Source organism: Amblyomma mixtum, chromosome 3 (assembly GCF_055824585.1).
Source record: "Amblyomma mixtum isolate Tamu chromosome 3, ASM5582458v1, whole genome shotgun sequence".
Lineage (NCBI taxonomy): Eukaryota > Metazoa > Arthropoda > Arachnida > Ixodida > Ixodidae > Amblyomma > Amblyomma mixtum.
In genome coordinates, this window is record NC_143014.1 from 207,656,763 (window position 1) to 207,681,018 (window position 24,256).

Below are 24,256 nucleotides of genomic sequence, written 5' to 3' on the forward strand. Positions count from 1 at the left end.
GAGGCAAAGGAGTCTATTACGCGCGTATGCAGCCCTATTACGCGCGTATGCAGCCCTTTTTATTTGGCTCTCGGAACTTCCTAGTTTATCTGTGCGCACCTACACGAGATCACAGTCCAAAAGACGGGCCTGGCGAGCACTGCTCTTAATCACTTCCTTCTGGGTTAAAAAGAACCAACTTTCTGCAAGCCAAACTGTGGTTTCAGAACCTTTGTCGGCCAGTTTCTTATCGGTCTAGTAGCAGTCTACTTGCTCAGAGTGAGCAGCATACCTCAAGCGTTTCAGTGAAACGGGCCGGGCCCGGCCTGGGCTTCACTCCGGGATTCACGGGCCGGGCCGGGCTCGCTAGAGCGATAATTTAGCGGGCCTGGGCCGAGCCCGGGCTAGAAGCCGTGGGCCTGGGCCGGGCTTCAGGTATCGGGCCCGGGCCGGGCTTGGGCCTCAGATTGAGGCCCGTGCAGTGCTCTAATAGGCACAACCAGATAAAAACAGAGGACGCACATGTGCGCTCTTTAAAACTCTTACTAGATCCACTGGAAGCTCAGATTTATAACAAGTTTGCACGACCCTCCGTGTCCACCGGCTAGCGCAGTTTAATTTCCTTTGAATTTCTTTTTTTTTGCACCAGTCGGTCACAAGCGTACACTGTTACACTGTCTCAGGTCTGTTCGTTTTGTGACCACCAGGCAAACTAGCCTTGCCAGTATTCTGAAGGAAACGATATTAACTGCAAGCACAAAATTAGGTCTGTACTCGCTCCCAGCGCAGTATTGCCTGCAAGTCATTCATCATGCTTGCACTTAATACGCACACCTTTGTGCAAGTCTCGGCATGTCCATTGACACCCATATGTGTCATGTTTGCCTGCTTGTAAACAAAACATAAAAGATCCTTCAAGCTTCGAAATTCTGTCGGATAACAGCCACCCCACCGTAAAGCTTGCAAGACGCTGTTCTCTCACGAAACAAATAACACTCAGACATATCCACATCGGAAAAGGTTCCTCAAAAGCTTACTGTGTACAAAACTCGTGCAAATTCAAATTCACTGAGCGAAGCCACTAGCTCAAACCTTTCGCAGCTCTCGCAGTACTGAAATCAATCTTATGTTGAATTAGTACCACAGAAAAGATGCATCTGTCTACTACTGGCGTCCACGCTTCAGTTTCACGCCTGGAATATTACAGTTTATCATTTCTTTTTAAGCTTGGCTATGTGGGCCACCCTGTTCTAAAAGCACCTTCATTGAATGAACCCTCAGTTAAAAGTCCGACATGCTTTCCATTCCACCCTTCGTCTTCTACTCGTTGTTCAGGCTAGGAATTGCACAACCGCCCGCCTTACAGGTTTCTACAAGTTACTAGAAGGCCATTTTCTTTGGCATGATACGCGTTTGTGTGCGCCACGCCCACGATTTGCATTACAGTGTTCTCAGACAGTTATTAACAAGCATTCTGTACGGCACCGTCGTGACTGTGTGCATCAAAGTTACAGCTTCCGGCGCGAAGAAAATGCAGAACCATCCTGACCATTTAGAGAGAGGTATTGCGCAGCAGCAGAGCAGGAAGCTGACGTCTTGGGACGTTCGTCCCGCACACTACGGCGCTTCGTTTCGGAGTATGACTGAAAGCGGCTCAGTAGCCATCAACCACCGAGCCTCAACGGCGACATTAGAAGCAACGTCAGGTGCATAATGCAGACGCTTGAGAAACTTTTCGGAAATGAAGACTGCCTTTGTTTATTTTCGCCCAAACCAGGTGGTTGCACTACTGGCTAATGTGAGGGTCACACGATAATGCAAGCCCGCACTCCATGAACCTGTACAGCCGGAGCCTATGCGTCTGCCGGAACCGCCGCACGGCAGTTAACGCGACCAGAGGTGCGAGGGCGGCACCGGTGAAAACTTGGGAGCGTTTTCGTTTTGTTCTCTATTCACACATTTGAAAAACATTTACTGCACGTTTTCTTGAACCTCCTCTTATTTTATGAGAAATGTTGCAACTATGCAGCGTTTTATTTCGGCGCAGATAAAGTTTAGAGCTTTACATCCGGCCCTTTCTTGACCCGTGCTGCGTGAAGGCTTTTCTTTTGCTGCTGCGCCTGCTTTCAGAGGATTACAAACGAACCATGGCATACAGGAGGCGCTGACCATGGCAAACCCGGCTGCTAATCCCCGTCGTGCGTGGGGGGAGGTGTTGGCTGGGGTGGTTCCGCATAGAGCACTGCACGGGCCCCCGAGCCCGGCCCAGGCCCGCGGCTTCAAGCCCGGGCCCGGCCCGGGCCCGCTAAATTATCGCTCTAGCGAGCCCGGCCCGGCCCGTGAATCCCGGAGTGAAGCCCAGCCCGGGCCCGGCCCGTTTCACAGTAACGCTCGAAATATACTGCTCACTCTGAGAAAGTAGACTGCTACAACAACGATAAGGAACTGCCGACAAAGGTTCTGAAATCGCAATTTGGCTTCCAGAAAGTTTGTTCTATTTAACCCAGAAGGAAATGATTAAGAGTAGTGCTCGCCATGCCTGTCTTTTGGAGAGTGATCTCGTGTGCGTGGGCAACAATAAACTCGGAAGTTCGGAGTGCTAAATAAAAAGGGCTGCATACACGCGTAGTAGTCCACTTTGCGTCCCCCCATGATTTTAATCAGTTATACTCTGCCGCCCGCGAAGTATAAATATTAAAGCTGCCTAGCAAGCAGTAGGATGGCATTTTTTTAGTGAGTGCTATCTCACAGGTTGAGCTCATAGCCACTGGTCGCCTTTCAGCAGAAACAAGCTAAAAGGCTTGATTGAGTATTTCACGGTGTGTGTTTGAAGACTATAAGCGTCCTAAACTAATATGTTCTTCCCGAATACATTTCTAATAGTGTATAGGTATGTTTTGTGGTGACGAACGATCAATGGCCAATTAAGGCCGATTGAATGTTACTCTTACTGCCCCGCGGTGTGGAAATAAGGAAATAAAGAAGCCAATAAATAAAGCTTAGTTTTTTTCTCAGCGCGCACTATAACTCATAGCTCATCCGTGTCGCTGCTTCAATGCCGCAGTTGCGCACTTCACTCTGCAATAGTGAATGAAAATGTCGGACACCAGCCGTTTCTGTACGTACCCAAGCAAGGCTCTGGCCCGCAGCTTTAAGCCCGAGCCCGGCCCGGGCCCGCAACTTCAGGCCCGGACCCGGCCCAGGCCCGGCAAAACAAATCATGTCTCGGCCCGACCCGGCCCGGGCTTTCGGGCTGGCCCGAGCCCGTGCAGTGCACTAGTTCCGCATGCTTCTTTCTCTGCCTGCCCCTTGGCAAAGCCAAAGAGAGTGGGGCTTCCTTTATTCGGTCTATGGTTCCGGAAGGGTGAAGGGAAAAGAGGGTACCGTCTTTGTCCAAACGGCGTCAGAGGTGGGGTGATCCTTGTTCGGGATAAGGATGCCCAGCACGGGAACAGAGGACCGTTTCCTTCCCTCTCTTGTTTAGCCTTGGCTGAGTAGCCACAGAAAGCTGTACCGTCGATGTTACTATCTGGAGGGCCTCCTTTGAGGGAATGTGCCGTTTCGTTCTTGAGTTTTACCCGACTACAGACTTTACTGTTTTCAATGTCGTGACATATATTAGTGGGAGCAAAGAAAAAGAAAAAGAATAATGCTGCCCAGCCCGCATCGCAAAAGGCACAACGTCGATACAGTGGAAACTTGGGAGAGTTAGTGATAATTGTCGACATAATTGCACAGCGCAAATTACTAAGCGAAAAGAGAAAGCGGACGCCAAAAATAAGGAAGGTGTGATATAAAGCAAATTATTTATGTTTATGTCCCATGTATATATTTCTAGCGTTTTTTTTTTTTTCAATGAACCTTATAGTTGAAATCGGTGCCTTTCTTGTGTCCTTCCTTCTGCCCTCGTCTTTTGCGCGTGCAATCACTTCGTCAGTGTTGATGCATAGTAATATCAGTAGTAGTCGGAACGCTCCTGGTCTAGAGTGTAACCTGCAAACTCTAGCGCTGAAAAAAATATATTTTTTTATCAAATGATATTGCATCTATGATAAGAAAACTATAACAGACAGCTATACAATTTAGTCAACGCTCAGCGGATGCCTGTCCAACCTTATAAACTATGGTTGGTAAAGAAAAAGGCAGAGAGAAGTGGGCAATTGTCAATTTCTGTTTACCCTTGAGATGAATCGACATTGCGCAAGAGACGTGAAATTGCTATTGAGAGGGTTAGCACCGCAGGGTGTCGGAATGTGTTTACCTCAGAAGCAAATATTCGTCGTACATGCGGCGGCACCTTGGAACCAATTCCGATCAACTTAGACGGAATTTTGCCAATGTTCACAAAAATGCAGTATACAGGTGCATACCATTCACGAGACGGACTCGAGACTTTTTTTATAGACATTGTACGAAGAAGGGGGGGGGGGGACGAGGTTTGCAGGAACGCTGCCAAAAAAAAAGGGGTCGGCTACAAAGCGATAGTTCTTTAGGCACTTAGGGCAACCCCCTCCCCTCTCTCGTTTGGACCCTCAACTGCGTACTCTTATTCATTTTAGACGTACGTCTTTCTTGCATCCAGTTTGCATCATTAGGTTGCTTATTCCCTCCAGAATTTTCCATCGCGTGCTGAAATGTATATCTTTCTTGCCTTGCGTCGATTTGGTTGGATCAAAGATTGAAAAAGTGCGCCCGTGTATGTGTGTGTGTATGCGTGCGTGTCCACGCGCGCGTACCTGGAAACTGAAGGAACAGCTGCTATTTTCACACCGTCTATTGTCAGGCAACTATAGCCTCGTGTACATGAACCCGACTTCGGCGGGTCGAGCCAGGAGATCGAGTTGAGCAAGGTCAGCCCAACTTGACTGCATGTTTACATGAACTCGATTTTAGCGAGTCGCGACCGGTTCAACAGCAGCGGCACCAAGCGTCGAGCGGCGCAGCGGGAAAGGGCAGTGGCAGCCTGGAAGATTGCGGCATGCACGGCTGCCTCGAAGGCGCTACGGCGCAAGCGAATAACAGGTTCGCATTTATCACCTCCCCTTCCACTAACCCGACTCCGACCGGTTTACGTGCTATCTGCTGTTGGGGTCGAGTGAGTCAACCCACCCCCTGCAGCGGAGTTGACTGGACTCGCTCCCTCGACTCCCGGAGGCGTTTACATGAACCCAGTAACCGGTTTTCAGCTCAAATCCTCAACTCAACCCGTCATGTAAAGACCGCTTATAACGTGCTTGTAATCATTTTCCGTGAATTCCTTTTCCTGGGCGCTAGTCTACCCCGCCTGCAGGAGGGGCGCGCAGCAAGGGGAGGGGGCGGCCTTTTGTGCCAGTTCCCGAAAAGGGGACTTCTCAGCACTATAGTCGGTTACAACTAAAGAACGAAGCGGCACACGCAACTCAGAGTGAGCTCTCCAGCCAATCACGTCGATTTGTGTGGCTGTGCATGCAGCCAAGCCTGCGAAAGAGAGCGAAGGAGTCGGCGCTTTGTCCCCGTGTCGCCGAGGGTGGATGTCCTTTGTTCGGAATAAGGCTAAAAGAATAATAACGCAAAAAGAAAGGAAAAGATTTTGCTGCCCTGGCATCTGCCATCGTCTCTAGGAGCACCCGAGCTGGAACAGTGGAAAAGACAGGGAGAAAGGCGAAGGTACTAGTAGGTGTGGTGCCCCCGTTTATTGTCTCAGCTGCACTGGCTACTAAAGGGGGAGGGGGAGAGGGCTGGGGTGCTCACCAGCCTCACCTTTCGCATATGTCCGCGCGAGAGCGTCTTTTGCGCAAAAGCGCTGAATGTTACAGGTGGGGTCATATTCGGCAAGACACGGTTGTGGTGGCGGCTTCAGTCTCCACCGGTGCTGTCGCGGCGCACCTGTGGAGACCGAACAGAAAACTGTTCGGTCGACGCACTTGGCTGGGCGGTCTCCTTTGATGGGCATGTGCTGCTTCGTTCTTGAGTTGTACCCGACTTATATACCACATGGATGATAGCCTCAGTTGCTTATGCGCCATAAAACCCAACACTCATTTCAGTGGTGGAACATGGCGCCCTCTGAACCACGGCATTCGTTTGAAAGAAGTGCGAGTCTAGTTCAGGAAAACTGTATCTGCTCCATGGTTAGTGCTGAAATAGTGAAGCTGCAGCCGCCATGGAAGCAGATGATAGTTTGCGGGTTGTGATAAACGGCGGAGACTCAAGTAACTTTCACTCGTCGACAAGCTAGAACGCTGCTCGAGTTCTCCAAAGAAACGGATCGAGGCTGGTTCATGGCAACATGTTATTGTGATGTGCTGTTTGCACATTTCTTCATGAGATACGAGATGTTGGCTGCCGCTGATGTAGGCTGTAAACTGGCTGCAATGCATTGGCATCGCAAAGGCTAGGCCTGCACTCGACCATCCGTTTTGGAAGCAGACAGTGCCAAACTGCGCTCAAAGTGCCGGAACTAGCGCTACACACCCGCCGCACCGCCGCTGCCGCAGAACATTGCCGAACTTGTGCAGTGAGTGCAGGCGAATCGAGCGCTCTCCAGCTTCCCCTCCACAGCGCTAGCCGGAACAACGAACAACCGGCAGCACGAAGCGAAAGTCTGTCTCTTTCCCTTTCCTGTCGCTTTAGCAACGCCAAAGCTGTCCTCGAAAAATAATACGACGCCCAGAATGCGTTTCGTAGCGTCAGGTGAAAAAAATTGGCAGTGGCTTAGCTCTGCTATGCCTGCATATACGTAGCGTAAAGCGCTCCGGTGTTTCGGCCGCACGTTTCGCTTTGGCTGCTCGACGGCGAACTGCCAGGCGACAACCTCGGGATCGGAAGAATTTACATTTTCCAGTCTTCTGCGCCGTTTGGCAGCGGCTCGACTCTCCTTAGCTTACCAGAACTCACATGTTGAGAGCGACCGTCATTTCTCCGCGCACCCTCCTCGCGCATGCGCAGTAGCGCGCGGCGCAACTGTCGTAAACACGAGGTCACTGCGACGCGCCTGCGGACCTGCGCCTCTCGTGACGTCACGCGGTTCTCGCGCATGCGCAGAACAGGCGGCGCACACTCGCACAAAACTCGGCTCTGACCCGCGTAGTGTGGCTTTACTAGCTTTACGCTACAAAACAATCCAGCAAAGCAATATGGCGGAAATCTGCTTGGAAGTTCGACACACACTACATAGGGCAAAATCGAGGGAAACGTGCAAACATCGTAGAGATATCGTTCCCTCTCGTGAACACCTCCTGATTGTAAATGTTTAGCAGCGCCACACTCGTTATTTTCTTGAACTGTGATTATTTAGTACACGTGCATATGTGTAGATGGCGCTACTCACTACATTTATCTACATTTATCGCATGTCGCTGCGTTATTGCTATTATTGTTTGTATTCTGTGGACTTTGTTGTTGGCAATTGTTACAAGTTGATTAAAAGAATGAGAGACCGACATTTTAAGAGTATATTTGGCAGAAAAAAAGAAGGCGCGGAACGTTTCAAGAGCATGTGCCCTTCATAAGGAGAACAAAAAATGTAGCTAAAATCAACTAGACATTGCGCATTCCCCAAAAGCCGTAGAGCAAAGGCGATGCTTAGCCGCGTAGAACGAAGTATTAAGTTTCTTCACGCAAAATCTCAGAACTGCCACATACTGGTTACCTGAACAGTATTGCATTCCGTTTTTAACTATTTCGAAAAAACGCTAACTTTGATCAGGAATAACTTTTAAACTAAACAAGGCAGATGGATGAAATTTTCAGAATGGAAGAGCGATTAGACGATCTCAAACTGTACAAAAAAGTCGCCGCAGTGCAATGCATATCCCAAAAGTTATTGCAGATTACATTGTTCTGTTCTCTATGCTTTTCAAACATGCGTGGCTAATAAACTAATCTATACACGTACTTCTAAATGTTTAAATATGCTCACTAGCATCAGATCTCAAAGTATCTCGAAAGATATTTCTCTAGGTGCAAGAGGTATCCGACTTTGTTTTTTTTTTTTGCGAACACCTGATGGATATGAAACAAGCGCGCTTACAGCAGCCGACCTTGAACCTTGGTGCGCATGCACGAATTTTTTCCCGCCTGCCGAAAGCGTCATTAGCTGGGACGCAGCGTCTGAGTGAGGCAGTGCGCAGTGCTCTCGTCGGTTTTTTATTGCAAGGCAAATTCGATCCCGGCCGCGGCGGTTGAATTTCTTTGGAGGAGAAATTCTAGAGGCCCGTGTACTGTGCGATGTCAGTGCACGTTAAAGAACCCCAGGTGGTCGAAATTTCCGGTGCCCACCACTACGGCGTCTCTCATAGCCTTATTGGGACGTTAAACCCCATAAACCAACCAACCATATACATATATATATATAGGAAAGGGGAATGAGGGGCTCGTTATAAATATGAGAGAAGCCAACAACCACAGAAACCAAGGGGCAGAGGGGATTTTAATTAATTTATTTTGTGCTGTTGTTCGATTTAGGAGAAGCTTGCAGGCAAAGCAACCTCTCCAGTGAACCTAACTCATCGAAATAGCCAAAATTTGTTGGGCCACAGCGCCGAGGATAATCGCGTTCTCGAGATTCTAAAAACGGATATGGACATTACTTACGGTGGGCTACATGCCTCTCAATAATTAAGGAGCTCAACGGTAATAGTTTAAAAGTGAACTATTAAATATTGGTTAACAAGCCCGCTAGTTAGCACGTCTTAGCTGCATTATGATGTACTACACCACTGACAATGCTATGCCAGAAAAAGCGCGCATCTAATTCAAATAGCTTATTTTTAAAAATTGCAGAAAGTCTTAGGTGAAACACCCTGTATATATATATATATATATAGAGAGAGAGAGATTCCCAGGAAACATATGGTTACTAAATAAAAATGTCCTAATATCCGCCGTTGTTCTTTATTCCTGCTAGCTCGACACCCCGCGTTCATCTATAACATTTAAACCCAAACTACACGAGCAGGTGCGCCCCGTGCAAGCCTGAGGTAGTTGCGGTACCAATATAAGTCAGACATCGGCGTTCCGCACCCGTCACCGCTCGCAAATGCTAAGACGGGCAGGCACACGGTGAACCCGCTAATTGGGCAGGGACTAACCGGCACAGCTCGCCCACACCGTGGCGCTCTCCTGCCAAACACGCTAGCGAAAGAAGAAGACTGCTTTACAGGCCACTTTGCCCCCACCAGTAGATGAGGACTCCAAATGCCAGTGCACCGCTCGCGTCTACACGCGCCACCAGCCGCTCGCCGCTGGTGGCGCGGCTGCTCGGCCTCGCTTAGCCTTACGAAGAGGTTGTGGCCATGAGCTGAGGAAAGGCGCAGTAAATGCCGCGCGGAGCGCAAAAACAGCGCACTTTTGGGCACTCGTGCATAGAGAAATAATGACACGAGCTCGGTCATACTTACCACTGCAAAGAGAGCAAAAACACATACATTCTAGCATACTTCCAGTAGCCTCTTCCAGCATTCACGGAAACTGCGATTTTTTCTATTCCAACACTCAGGGCCATGAACAGACAAAAGGGGGTAAGAACAGCAGCTGGTGACCGTCCGCAGTTTACACAGATCAAGGGGGCGTCTCCTATTTTCCGTCTCGAAGAATGACTGCGACAGCGCCATCAGTGAATGAGGTTTCTTGGCCAAAAAAAAAAAAAAAAACTTTGCGGAGAAGTCAACGTCTGTAAATGGTCTCTTCCTAAACTTCGCTGTGTTAATCAAATGGCAATTTATGCAGCTGGCACGACTAGCCAAAGCTTTGGCGTGAATCACTATAAAAAAAACAAGAAAGGAATCATATGCACACTCCATAGAAAAATCAGTTCTCATTTCCGTACTCTTGGTCACCATCAAATAATTAGCCCCTTCCCTAAAGGCAATGTATTCGGAATGAGTAGAAGCAGGGCTTGGTGTGTAGTACAGGTCCGTTTCATGCTTACAACCATCTGTGCTTTGTGTGTGGGCACCGAGCACACGCGAAACCAAACTGCGCTGTGTTCGCAATGCTCCGCTGCAATAATTATGTTAAGAGTGTGGCCCAAGTTTCGGACTTGTTTAGCTAAAGCACCGTGGCCAAAGCGTCGAGGATGTCACGATCGTCATTTTGTCTACGGCTGTCAGCATGCTCTGCTGACATCGCAGCGGAGTTCACGAAGCACGCGTGACCGGTCTTAAGCACAACACAGGTCCTGCTTGCCTGCCTGCCAAGCCTGCTGTGCCCCAGGATGTCCCAAGCAACTAACCAATCGCGAAGCGTTTTTAGCGACCTGTCCCTCCTGGGCCAGAAACACCACTAGCTCGGGGAGCGTCAGCCCTCAGCAGCAGCAGCAGCACTCACCACACAGCGTGGGCAGCGCCGGTAGCGGCGTGGGAATGACCCAGCCCGGCACCAAACTGCCATTGTTGCCGACATCACCTTGCCGCCCACCTACCAGATGATTCACGGCGAGGAGTGGCGCAACATTCGCAAGAGCGACCTCCAGGAGCACCGGGCCGCCAAAAACCAGCTTTATGCCGTGCAGCCAGACTACGGCAATGCCAACGTGTTTGGCGCCCCGAAGGATGCATCCAGCAGTCAAACAGTTTCAAGACTATCACGTCCACTGTCATGATACCAAAGCTGCTCTAGAGACCCTTCTCACGAATGCAGAAATAAGCACTTGTAGGCAAACTTGTGTTTGTGAGGCTTAAGAAAATGTGAGTAGTCGAATGCAGCCAGTTAAATGCGCTTCATCCCAGAATGCATTGTGTAATTAAGGCGACTGTTTACAAATGTGAGTTTGCCTATAGAATTTCCTCGTCTCTGATGACGCTGTCTCTAAATCTCTGTAACCATACAAAAAAATAGCGACGCCTCAAGAATACAAGTTTGTGATGTGCCACCCCTTGGCACCCACACTGGTGCTAACGTCACTTACTGCCAGAGGAAGGCTGTCTACATGAATGATGTGCAAGTCTACTCAACCAACAGAGGTAGCACATGTCATTCATTTCCGACCCATATTCAAAGCTACCAAAAGGAGATACTTGTGACCTATGGTCCTGAGAACAAAATGTTCGCAATTTGCACCTTTGCGACATATTGTGCCATGAAAAGCAAACTTTTTTTCTGTGCACAAATGAATAAATATGAATAAACTACATTATTCTGGACACCCTGAATCCCCATAAAACATAACATAACAAAAGGAGTGCCATGACAACTGCCTCAATATTTTGCAGAACTGATAGTTCTTTCTGAACATGACAATTCGAAAAAAATGGCAGACAAAAGGTATGGCAATGGCCAGAACTTGTGACTCACACCAGAATGCAGCTTTTCTTAATACATATATCCGTGAGACCCTGTCTGGCAAGAAAACATTTAAGAAATGCCAAATCCAGGCACTGTGATGCTCTATGCTGCCAAAAAATGGGACTCATGTGCTTTTGGAAGACATAGCACATCTTGTGGCCCACAGCGTGTGACCCGCAATATGTACAATCATAACAGCAGAGCCCAAGGATACAGTTTATGTAATACACGAAGGCTTGAAGCTTGAAAGGTGAATGACCACCTATTTGCTGTATTGCTTCAATCACTTGAACCTCGCTCCCAAACAGTTGTGCTTGTTGGTGACTGTGGATGTATTAGCGCTTTCCGCCTTTTGAAGAGGTGCCATATGAAGAGTTCAGTGCTTTTGTCTTCCTCTGGGTGTCTGATAGCTGGGCAGATTACAAAGAGATGCTTTTCTTCACTTTTTTCAACTTTTTTTTCGAATCCACATAAAGACTTTCTAAGAATGGAATTGCTGTAACCTACGGTTCCTTGACACAATCTGTTCAGCAGTAAAAAATATCAGACAAACAAATCGTTCAGTGCATAGCAAGGCATGTATACATAATACATTGTTGAGAGAAAAAAGGAAGTGTGATATGAATGCTGCTGAGGTTTGACATACTGCTTCTACTGAAAGAAAACCAAGAAAGCTATTTATTAGCCATGGAACTGTCCAGTAGTACCTTAAGTACACACAGCAACGAAATGTTCAGCTGTATGCAGGTTTATTTGTCGCCGTGCAGTAACTTATTGAAATAAATCTCCTATAAACATAGAATGTCTCACTGTTGTGCTTTTGCGAAAGGTACGCAGTGCCTTTGCAACCAGGCTTTTCCCTTAACTTGCGCAACAAAGTAACACTTCCCGATTTAGATCTGGTCTGTCCATTAAACAACGACACTAACCCTGTGACTCATTTACACACAACAATTCCAGTGTTCCGATGCTTATCATTTTGAATATACCAGCCATTCACACTCATGCAATGACGCAGTCTTGTTTATCATTCTCCATAATGAAAGGAGTGGAGGAAATACATTTCTCTCAGCTGTTGACTGCATTTATTTGAGTCTACGCCAACACTTTTTCTATGAATACGAGGTACGAAATTCTTCAGTAGGCTTAGGTTAGAGGATCTATGAATAAACTACAAAACACGACAAAAACTCATTCAAACGCGAAATGTGCCATGCAAGCACCACCACCACAAGCCTTCATCAGAAGGCAGCACTGTAGCCATTACTGTCTGTAGACGAAGACAACGGAAGTGCAGGAGACTGGCTGCATTCTGACCAAGTTTACCATTTGTATGATGTCTAGCTTAAGGAGCATGAGGACATTCAGCGATTGTCCAAGTTTTCTGCCGAACAAGCACCAACATAATGGCACCAAGCAGACAGTGCTGCCTTTGTCCAAACCGGGTGAGACTTTGGCGAGAATGAAAAGAATGTTTTTCATTGGAGGGGGCAGCGTGACCAGCTTTTTGCATGCACTCCAATGAGAAGGGCCTTCTCGTTCTAAATTTTTTTTTTCAGCCGGCTTACGTTCAAGAAAGTTTTTTTTTTCTCTTTGGCCTTTAGCATACGGTGTTGGCTCACAATCGAGGCCAGCCCAGATTTGAGTAAACATGGTACATGCAATTGCCATTTTCTGTACTATATAAAGCAATTCAAAATATGTTCCTTTAAGGAACAGTTTCCCTTAGAGAAAAGAGAACAAAATCTAGTAATTACCAATGTTGTTCAAGTATAGCAAATGCACTTGTTAACAAAAAACTGCTTCACAGAATGTGTTGCATTCCACATTTTGTTTAGCTTTTGAAATGAAATATAGTCTAGTGCAATGACTGTATTCACACTTTCAAGCTCGTCCCTCAATCTTTCATGCCACTCAGGCAGTCTTCGCAACTTTAAGCCTCAATACGAATTTGAAAAGGTTCGGCCGGAGCATTATTCATCACCTCCTCAGAGGTGCTGGACAACCGCGGCGAAGCCGCGGGTGTGTGGGTTTCAGGCCTCCCCCGACGGGGGGAAGTCCTGCGGGATGCCGACCCATGAGCTGGCACTCCCTGGCTTGGGGTTGGCAGAGCAGCCTTCGCTGTCCCTGCCTGGGGCATGGATGGCCCTGCCACAGGCACGGTGGAAGTGGCCTCGGCAGGTGCCGGAGTGCTGTGTGGTGCTACACCCCTGCGCACTACATCAGCGAAGTTTGGTTTCGCTGTGAAGGAGAATGTATTTGTAAGTGCAAAACGCCTTCGGGCTTCTTTAAATGAAATGTTTTCTTTGGTCTTTATGGTGATGATTTCTTTCTCCTTTTTCCAGGACGGACACGCCCTGGAGTACGCAGCGTGGTCTCCTTCGCAGTTTGCGCAGCGTAGTGCTGCGTCACATTTCTCAGACTGGTGGTCCTTTGAAGCGCATTTCGCGCAGGTTTTACGGCCGCGGCAGCTCTGTGAGCCGTGGCCAAACTTCTGGCAATTGAAACAGCGACGGGGATTTGGTATGTAGTGCCTGACGTTGACTTTCAAGTATCCTACTTCGATTGTTTCGAGCAAGCTGCTGGTTTTAAATGTAAGGACCATGTGTTTAGTGTCTATTACCTTGTTATCCTTGCGGATTTTGATCCTGTGGACGTCAATTACATTTTGGTCGGAGAGTCCTTGAAGCATTTCGGTTTCTGTTAGGTGGATAAAGTCAGCCTCTGAGATGACGCCTTTGACTGAGTTGAGGGATCGGTGGGGAGACACAGAGACAGAGATGTCCCCTATAGAAGCAATGTTTGCGAGTTTCGAGCACTGGATGCTCTCGCGTAGTTCAAGGAGTAGGTCGCCGCTGGACATTTTGGATACCTTGTAGCCAGGCCCTAAGGTATCTGTTAAGCATTTGGTGACAAGAAATGGGGATATGATTCGGGCATGCTTTTCTTCACAGTTACGTGTATTACATGAAACTTTGTGAAAGTTGGTTTCTTTTTCGTGAAAAAGTCTGCTGCTTCGTTCCGCCCTCTTTTGAGAGAGCGATCAGGTTTGGAAAGGGGGGAAGCCATAAAAAATTTAGTTTCTTCGGTCATGGTGCCAGCCACCCACCATAGAGTCCAACAAGGGGACGCGACAGGAACTTGAAAGCAAGTCCTGCCTATGCCAGCTGTACACCTTAACTATAACCAAATATGACGCAACTCAGGTTAGTTGGCCACACAAGGTTAACCCTCGCCGCCAGGAAAAAAAGGAAAACCAAGAAGGGAGGAGGATACAGGAAAGTTGTAAGAAAGAAGACAGGACAGTGAAAGATGGAAAGGAGAACAGGAAAAGGCAACTACCGATTTCCCCTGGTTGGGTCAGGCCGGAGGTGCCGTCTACAGGAAGCTGGGGCCAAAGTGGTGTGTTGCCTCCGCCGAGGGGCCTTAAGGGTTCAAACGCTCGGCATTGGCTCAACCACCAGGATCCCCTTTTCCCCGGACATGGGCGATGCCACGCACGGCTAAGCGCGGATGCTCGGGTCCGTGGTGACACATTGCTCACCATCATCCCCCTGCGGGGAAGTCCCTGCCGATGCTCGGGATACCCCGTGGTGTCGCCACTCACCAACGTCTGCATGCTGCAGACGCCCCCCTGCGGGGAGGAGCGAATTTGTCCAGCAGCAACAATCTTCTTACACATCTAGCAGCAGAACATAAACTAACATGCTAACCAATCTTTAAAGACGTTAATGAAATAGATTATGAATGCAAATTTTTGCCTCTTTGCACAACCCTCTGCCTACTGCATATACATGCTTTGACAAAGTCAGTGCTAAATTCCAGCCTCACTGTCATTGCATGCCATTTACCAAAAAGCTACAATGGCTAAAAGAAAGGAAAATTTTTGCATACTGCAACTAAAAGACTGTACTCTTATCAACAAAAGTTTGTGGGCCATGCAAGCATCAACAAATTTGAACTCCTGCATCACAAGCTGGTGCATCCATTTCGCGTTTCAACGAATATTCATCCGACAGCATCTGCTTAACGTTCTCCCCCTCTATAGGTTTCTAGCAAGAGGCAAAGCATAAAACTACTATAGCAATGATCAAGAGGCTCGCATACTCCAAAACATTCACAGCTCTTCTAAAATTTTCACAACGGCTTTTGCTTTCGGATAAAAACATTTCTTTTTCTTTCGCTACTAGAAAGCCACTGTAGTTTGCCACAGTGTGGCTCTCTATGTCAAACTCTGAGAATGCCAGTGCACAACACAAAACGTTAAATGTTAAGGAAATGGGCGCCATGTGCAAATGGGCGCCATGTGCAATCTTGAGAGCAGAATGCCAGGCCATCAGGTGATGCAGCAATAAAATTTGGCAGGTGCTCACGTGGTTTCCAAACTTTTCTCCCTGACAGCATCTAGTTCCCTTCACCACAAGGAAATCACAATATCACATTTACAAAGCTCAAAGAATTACCAGCACATTATGGATAAAACCTCCAGTGAGTGTATTGTGGAAAACCATTACATAGTTGTGTACTTCAAATACAAGTGCAGGTGAACACATGCACACAAAAAAGTGAACACTGTTCTAAAATGCACCCAGGAAAAAATTCTCATATCAGGTCTGAAGAGTTAAATGCAATGTGTAGATTAAAGACCCACATACTAAAATGCTACAAGTATGATTAACTTTAGCTTTACAAGACACCAAATTCCTTTCAAAACTTAATGAGCAAGCATAACTGGGATGCTCAAATACATGAACAAATATAAACACGGATCATAACATAATGACCAATGTTTTCTGTTCATGCTTATCATGAAATCAATGAGGCAGCAAAACATTGACATCTGCTGTATACTCATGAGCAATTGCACCACCGTTGGACACCAGGAATCCAAGAAAATGGCATCAGTTTTTGTGTAAGCCATCGATGGATGCACTCCAGGGTACGGTTTGCAATGATGAGACCAGGGTGATTCATGCAGTCAGAACAAGACTACATGTGCCAGGGACAGCCTGGTACAAAAAGGGCTGCACAGTACTTTTGTTTCGCACTGACATAAATCAGAACAAGTTGGTGGAGGTAATGCTGTAGAATAACTTGCATACATGAGAAATGCAGTGATATTTAATGTAAATTCTGTTAAATTTTGAATGAACAGCTTCCAAAAGAAAAACAAACCCAGAGCATTAGTACAGGGCAACACTGATGCTATGCAGCACTTCAATGGCCCACACATTATAATCTCAACTGCTGATACCCAAACAAAGAAAATAGACTAAGACAGCATTCACATAAAATGTGCCGAAACAAAAAGCAGTGTTTGAAAAGCATAATCATTGCCTTGGAAACTCAACATGCAAAGCACAATGTCAAATGAACACTGGTAGTATTGGCCAAACACAAGACTGCACAATGAGAAGTCTTGTTTGCACCATGCACACACTAGTGCTCATAAATTATTTTCTAAACCTGCATGCCAAACAAGTCACATCGACAGGCAAGCAATGAATTTTAAAAAAGTGGCCCATCAAAAGCTTAAATTGCTTTAAAATCTGCATTACAAAAGCAAATCAAGACGTGAAAAAAAAGAAATCTCAGATATATACACATACTTCCACTATCTGCTCATTTCCATCAGTAACGACTGTGGAAGGCTATAAGAGTGCTCTCAGTTACCTCAACATGACACACTAGAAGTATTTGAGACATCAAGGTGAACAAGACAGGGGGAAACAGACCTCACTTGTACTCCTGGTTGATGGTACGCCCAATAATGAGTCAACGAATTCCACTAGTTCCAGCACCGATCTCATAGAGCTTAGCATCTCGCAGAAGCCGGCCAGTTGGGTAGTCATTGATGTAGCTGTTGTCCCCTGTGGAAAAATCATAAAATAAACCAAAGGTTCTTTTTCTACAAGTGCGGAGACAACAGAAAATGGGTTGCTCTAACAGAAAAATAAGTAACGAGTTCCTTGCACACATACAACTAATGGGAGCAGACGCTCCTGACAGACAGTAGTGGGATCCTGTGAAACACCTGGTGAAACCTGACTGCAATTCCTTAGAGTCAACTCTGAAGTCAACTGCTTACTTTAAAGGGAAGGTAAAGTACTTTTTGATCGACAAGATCCACTGCTTCAAAAGTAGGAAGGTTCTAGGTAAAGTATGGCAAGTAGTTTAGCGCTAGCATTTAAAATCGTGATGTAATCGTCGATTAAATCTCGGACGTTTCCTCACAACGTCGAAGAAGTGTTAAGAATCTTGGTGATGACATCTTTGTTGCCGAAATTTGAGATTTGTGTCGCCCTCGCCCAAATGCTGCTGTGCGTCGTCCGATGCCACCAAACAACGTGTTACAAGCTTCACTTGCGGTAACTATGGTCTTCTTTGTTTGAGCAACCTTTTCTTCGCTGGAAACGTAGCACCGCCGAGCATGATGTCATCGTTGCCACCTCTGCCAGGCACACTGCACTGCAGAGAAGCCTAATTGCCGACATGACTTTGTACACAGATTAAGTCACCATTTCAAATGCTAGCAAAGGAAGACTTCAAATGCTTTACCTGCAAGCCTCACACATTCAAACACCTTAAGCTCATCAAATTCTAAAACCTCTTCTGTTGCCCTTTAAGCAAGTGCTGTCAAATAGAACGAAAAGGCTTGTTAATTAGATGATCTTGCAGGGCACTTACACAATATATTAACCGTGTGAAACCTAATTTACTACACTGCACTTTACTGCACTTACTACACTAAACTCGAAGGAAACATGCAATGGCTGAGTCATGTTTACCAGCAGTTAGAACTGAGCCACTTATCAGATGCCCAGAGATTTTTGCCTTCATGCATCCCAGACTGACAATGTAATGAACCATACAATTCAAGAGAACATGGTGCAATTGAACAATTGAAGTGAAATGTAAACATCAAGAGCAGCACAAGAAATGTGCTGCACAGGCACTGACACCCATAAGTGGCAAAACTGGAAGGACTAGGCATCTAAGAAAATATGTTTGCTGATAAGCATCGTGAATTGAATGCAGCAGTTACTGCAAAATGTCACTGAATCAGTCTGCAAAGCTATAGTTCCACATGCTACATAAAAAGGCCAACTGCGGTGCATATGCATATGATCACGCATCCAAAAATGCTGTCCTTGACCATTTCAAACTTACTTTTTGGCCACGTCTTCTGTCATACACAACTGCTTTATCAAAAATTGAAGACAAAGATGTTATTCACTTGTCTCAACAGCTCATTTCCCCTTTAGCTATAGACCTTTTCCCAAATGAGGCAGAACACTGCTATATATTCAATATCTGACTACGGGCGGCACCGACCAACACCTGCTCATAGAGCTGAAGAGAGCTTAGGTAAGAAGCTTCTGCAGGCACTCCCCACAATCCAAACATCAGGTAGCTGTGAACAGGCCTACATGATAATTGCGACTATGGTGCATAAGCTGGAGTCTGCAGCATCATTTCTACTCAGGCAGTAGCACAAAGGTGAAGCGTGTAGTGTGTTGCAGGCAGCATTCCAGGTCCTGCCACTAAATCCATCATGGGGCAATTTTAGGGCATACTGCCCTGAATAGAACACAACGAAGGTTCTACATGCGCACTATGTCACACAAGCCTATAATGGTTCACAATAGGCAGTGATCAACACAAGGCAGACATGTACGTATCAGACTGAAGACAATTTTATTAAAGGGACACTGAGGAGAAATTGAAGTTGGCTTGTATCGACAGAGTACCAGCTCCTGATTACAAAAACACCACTCATACTGACAACAAAGCTCTTGTAACGTAGGAAAGAGCAAGAACCAAAATACAGGCATCGCCGCCACAGGCCAAACTCGCAAGTACAAGCGTGATGACGTCATAGGACAAAACAGTGTTGCTAGAACCAATAGTTTAGCAACACTATAGACACGAAAAGCCACGAATCACTAAAGTGCAGCCAATGCATGCGCAAATCTCCTTGACGTCGCCAGATGGCGCCACGTACCCGGCAGCTACGTGCGCGCCTGCAGCATCGGGACCAATCAGCGCCTGCTGACCGGCGGTAGGCAGGCTCCCAGTATTCCGCTAGCGGTAACAAGGTACACGGTATGCTAAAGGTGTCTATTTGCGAGAACTTCGTTGACGACTTCGAGAACGGGATCCTTCCTAACGCTGGCAAAACGCCGGTGCAAACGTATACGAAGCGACGGCCGCAATAGCCGATAGATGCCTTCAACGTGCGGCCAGTGGTAGCTTTCTTTTCGGCTGCTGCAAGGCCGCACTGCTGGCCGCTAGAAATCACGGAGTCTGCGTTACGTCATGTGCACGTCATGTTTCACGTCACTTAGTCCTGTGTCATCATAAGAGAATCCCAAGTTTGAATCGGAGCGGTGGGAAAAACTTTCTCAACTTCGAATCCAAATTTCTTAGAAATAAATGCATCTTTCGCTGCCGGCCAAGAGGCAACAAAGCCGTGAAATGCCGAACTATCGGATTTTGCATTAAAAAAAAATATTAATGGTGCTCTCCTCACTGTCCCTTTAATGACATTAAAGCTGCTTTCAGTCTTCAAGAGGAATTCTCCAAGCTGGACATACTGGCAGAAGTTTCATACAATAGGAAGGGTTACTGTGAACAGGCAGTACTCACATGCTTGAACTTGGTATTCCAAAAAGAGATGCTCTGAAAAACAAACCTAAACACAAATATAATACTGTTACTGAAAGGTTAAGCAAATTTCTCAAGTGCGAGGTATTGTCAGTAAAAACGTTAATGAAAGACAATATCAAGAGAATTTCATAATTTTAACCCATAGTTTATCCTGCCTTGCTGCCACATACAAATGCAACTCTGTGACGAGATAAGAGGTACAGAAGTGTTTACGATGCATATAACACACAAAACAAAATTGAGCTAGTAATCTACAATGTCAAAGTGCCAACGAGAGCTTGCAGAGGTATGTTACCTTCGGGCTGCAAAGGTGTGAAAAAAGACACAAAATTGCGAGCAGGCAATTTTTTTTGACCGGTTCCATGAGAAAAGATAACAATACACTTATGTTTCCCTATATATTACTGAAATAGTAATAATAAAGATATATTTTCAAATGACACGCAATGAAAGATTAAAAAAAAAACTCTTGTAAAGAGACAAACAAAATCGGCACAGGACAATTTGCAATCAGGGGTATTAGGGCTGGAAGAATTTAAAAATAGCCAGTTTAACAGCTTTTCACGTATTAAGCAAGAACAGTTCATTAGGAAGCTTGTTAAGAATTAGTGGAACATAACAGGTTGGTATGTTCCCTACATCTAATATGAACTGTTGGCACTGTAGTAGGATGCAACCTTAGAATGCAGCAAATGCCCATTAACGGAGGCCCTCCAGCCAATGGCGTTGACTGGTATTCATGACATGGCGGTTAATCACATTTCATGGAGGTACATGCCAGACACCTGCGATTTCACGTTACCGAAATAACCACGACATCTGAGAACTGGTCAATGTCACTCGCTGGAAGGCCTCATTTGAGGGGAATTCACCACTGCATTCTTGAGTTGTATCAAACTATGAAGGCGTTCATGTATTCAGAGGTGATGGGCAGGTGTGTAAGGTGTGCAGTGTTTCTTAGACTGCACATATATTTCATTACAATGGTTTCTGCAATGAACAGTTCAAGGTTATGCATCTGTAGCTACAAGAGCAAGTATACATATTGAACAACTCTTAAGCAGTAACCAATGGAGGTGAAAATATTTCTTGAAATGCAATATATTTTGCTTAAAAACAGTACAAAAAGAAAAGGCAAGATATCCACTGGAAACAGTTTTGTGCCAATGCATGAAAAATGTGTTTACAGTGCAAGATGCTACAACTACTCCCACAGGAAATCACATGCATACTGAAGGCATAAAAATTCAATTGTGAGAGTAGGAATCCTTACCACACAGCTGCAAGCTACCTGAATACTCAGTGGTAGGGCACAAGGCTCAGACATAGAGAAAAGTTTGCGGGATGGGGATTTCCAGAAAAATATTTGTTTTTGCACTGCCTCGCTCGGCAGTCAGCTGAAACCTGTTGAATAGGTTCGAGCATCCATTTCGTCTAATGATTCTAGTAATGATTAAACTGCTTTGGCTAACAGCACAGTACAGAAAGAAATTTTTCCCAAGAACTCGCATCCCACAAACTTTTATCCATCACTGTACATGTACAGTCAGGCCGGAATGAAACGCGAACAGCGCATGTCAAGAAAACAAAATATTTTACCTGCCTACTCTCAGCTGTACTGTGCAGCTAGCCTGATTCATGTGTCTGGATAAAGGGTCTGCCGAAGGGTATAATCGTAAATAGGATGTAAAGGAATAGTTCGCTGCAAAGCAGAAATGTATGACATATGCGTGTTCGCGTTTCATTCCGGCCTGACTGTACACCCTTCCACTTTTTTAACCTGAACGCGCGAGCGTCGACTGCCCAGTGCAGCGGTGCCGAGGCGAAGCAGAGCGAAAACAGGGAGAGGGAACGAGCATGCGGGCTGATCATGCCTCTGTAGCTAGCGTCATCTGCTTGGCTGTTCTGCTTCGTTCGAAGCAAGCCCTGCGAAGCAAGTGTTGTGGCAGAGTTCTGCGATTTTGTTTCGTGTTCTATCTGCTGTGTGTTTGTGGCTCTGGGCTGGTGGAAACGCGTAGCGTTCCAAGCACGACTCCAGGCACTGGTTCCATTTGCCAGTAGTGCATCGAGAGCGTTTGCTTTAGCGAAATTAACGCGGCTGTAGCTAGGATCTGTTTTAGTCAGTTTTTTGTATGTAACGATTGCAACTGGTTTCTTGGGCATGCTAGGCTGTCTCCAAACGTAAGCTCTTTTCAGAATCACCCACGCTATAGGCAGCGGTTAAAAACAATTGCTCTCCGCTTCTTGGGGCGCTGATGCTTAACAGCCGATGATGGGCAGGGGTTGCTTCACACTAATCAGAATAGCCTAGCAGATGACCTTTAGTCCAGCAGCACGAATTGTGGGCGTGCCGTTGCCCTCGCTCGCTTTCTCCTCTCCTTCTTCTTCCGGCACCGCAGCGCTGGGCAGTCGACGCTCGCGCGTTCAGGTTAAAAAAGTGGAAGGGTGTACACTGCACTACAGCCAGATACCCTCCATTGCACACAGCAAAGAAAAAGAAAGTACAGATTATATGAGAGGAAGAAACTTGCACTGTAGTACAAACTTACCTGTAGGCTGCTGCTGTTTTCCCAGGTCAGTCATATACATACTGCATGGCCAAGGAAATAAAATATGAGAGAGCAACCTGTACTGCACATTGTCAACATAACATTAGACGTCATGATGCAGCAAAACATGGCCTTTCTCGAAACAACTCAGCTCACAAGGTTCCCTGATGAAGCCCACAGCCGGCACTAACAACATATTTGATGATCTACAGCTCCACAGGAGTAACGGATAGAGGTCTGCTCACAATCCAGGGACATGTATCTCTAAGGGTGCCACATATGAGCCTGCTACCTTGCTCAGCACTGAGCCTTGTGGGCATAACCATGTTTGACAAAGCTGCACCAATGCACTGCATGGTCTCATTGCAGTCAGTAAGCAGCGATAGGAAAACCGGTCAATAATGTGTAAACTTAGTAAAACACGTTGCGGGGCTAGTTGGTTATGCATTTTCTTACGTTAAAATTTAAGCAGCGCTAACTTTTAGGACGAATACACAGAGGACATGACAGGACGGGCGACATGACAGCGCCCGTCCTGTCATGTCCTCTGTGTATTCGTCCTAAAAGTTAGCGCTGCTTAAATTTTAACGAAAGATAATGTGTAAAGTTCACAAATTCAACACAACACTTCAGCTTTCCAAACAATGCTACTGCACAGGGCAACTTACTGTGCAATAGATGGTTGGAAACATCCATTTAGCAGGCCTAACATTGAAACAAATAGATAAGCTGTGAAGGTAGACAAATTTCACATTAATTACAACCTACCTGCGCTTTCCATGACATGGCATAATTTAGGCATCAACATACTCTGCAGGCGGGCTACATCCACACTGAAAAGGCAGCAACAAAATAATAAAAAATCAGTCGCAAATCGCTGCGAACACATACAGCCCTGACATTATCCTTTTCGTGCGTTCTGTTTTATCGCAATTATGAACCTACGTACAACTAACTGCCTTAAATTCACACCATACATGTACACCTCGTCTCAACTTTTTTCATAGCGTAGAGCAAGAGACAGGCGCGCTGCACTGGCTTATGGAGCTTCGTGATAGGTTCGCGAACGCGGGCAAGAGCGTTTGCGGCACCTACCGCATCGTACTGATAACCTCCAATCCAGTGCAAACAAGTTGTGCAAGAGTATAAATAATATGTTACAGCGCTTTGCTCATCCCACAGCAACACCCTCAAAGTAATCTTCAAGCACAGTTACTTACTTGAAAGTTATAACACCAGGCCGCTTGTTTCATCCGAAGCAACAAAGCGTCGGCATCTCAGCAAGGAGTCAGGTTCAACACGACACCGGAGCTTTTTCACAAGAGTTTCAGGTGCAGAAGAAGGCCTTGTTGAGCGCACAGTTGATACATCACATTTATAGCACAGCCCAGCAACCATAGAACAAACAAATCGCATACTGTAGCAAAAATAATGGTCGAAAGAAGCACGACGCGACAAAAAAACTACGCAAACACCGCGCCGGAACTGGTGGCTGACGGATTGGATTGGATGGATTTTTAGGCCTGTCGCTCTGCCGCGTCCCCTGGTAGGAGTTTTGTTTTCATGGAAGGCAGCATGCCTCGGTTTCCTCGGCGGATTGCTGGAGGAGAAACCGGCTCTGGTGCCAGAAATTCACGCAATTAGTTTAATTCAGTTTCTTTCATATCAGCACCATAATCGAGTTATTTTAAGGGATTAATCCTAATATTGAACTAATTACTGGAATAGAAATCTGTTCGGCTGAATTTTGCCGCTTGGAAAAAAGAATTTCTTTGAATTTTTTTGTGTGGAAA

General features: G+C 46.3%; 2 protein-coding genes and 1 pseudogene across 2 annotated transcripts in view; 1 reads left to right on the forward strand and 2 right to left on the reverse strand.

Moving 5' to 3' along the window:
- LOC149353457 (uncharacterized) overlaps window positions 1-10,578 on the forward strand; it is a 25,523-nt pseudogene extending 14,945 nt beyond the window's left edge.
- The window catches only part of LOC149353455 (uncharacterized), a 59,871-nt gene extending 35,683 nt beyond the window's left edge, over window positions 1-24,188 (reverse strand). Inside the window, exons 1-6 of the mRNA XM_089582578.1 lie at window positions 23,684-24,188; window positions 23,232-23,296; window positions 22,464-22,504; window positions 19,894-19,939; window positions 16,980-17,114; window positions 14,789-14,878 (exon numbers count right to left, since the gene is read on the reverse strand). Of these exons, the coding sequence (XP_089438704.1) occupies window positions 14,789-14,878; window positions 16,980-17,096 (207 nt within the window). The 5' untranslated portion in view covers window positions 17,097-17,114; window positions 19,894-19,939; window positions 22,464-22,504; window positions 23,232-23,296; window positions 23,684-24,188. The remainder of the gene's footprint in view (window positions 1-14,788; window positions 14,879-16,979; window positions 17,115-19,893; window positions 19,940-22,463; window positions 22,505-23,231; window positions 23,297-23,683) is intronic.
- On the reverse strand, window positions 10,414-16,986 carry LOC149353458 (uncharacterized). The gene is made up of 2 exons (XM_089582579.1): window positions 13,868-16,986; window positions 10,414-11,654 (listed from the first exon to the last, which is right to left on the reverse strand). The coding sequence occupies exons 1-2, from the start codon at window positions 14,105-14,107 to the stop codon at window positions 11,580-11,582; spliced, it is 315 nt and encodes a 104-aa protein (XP_089438705.1). The 5' UTR covers window positions 14,108-16,986; the 3' UTR covers window positions 10,414-11,579.
- Window positions 24,189-24,256: the final 68 nt, after the last annotated feature.

Excerpts from the sequence above, each read along its gene's own strand:
- LOC149353458 (XM_089582579.1), bottom strand. The coding sequence starts at position 14,107 with ATGTCCAGCGGCGACCTACTCCTTGAACTACGCGAGAGCATCCAGTGC. Across the intron at positions 11,655-13,867 it reads AAATCCGCAAGGATAACAAG|CTATCAGACACCCAGAGGAA; the intron begins GTAATAGACACT and ends TAATCTGCCCAG.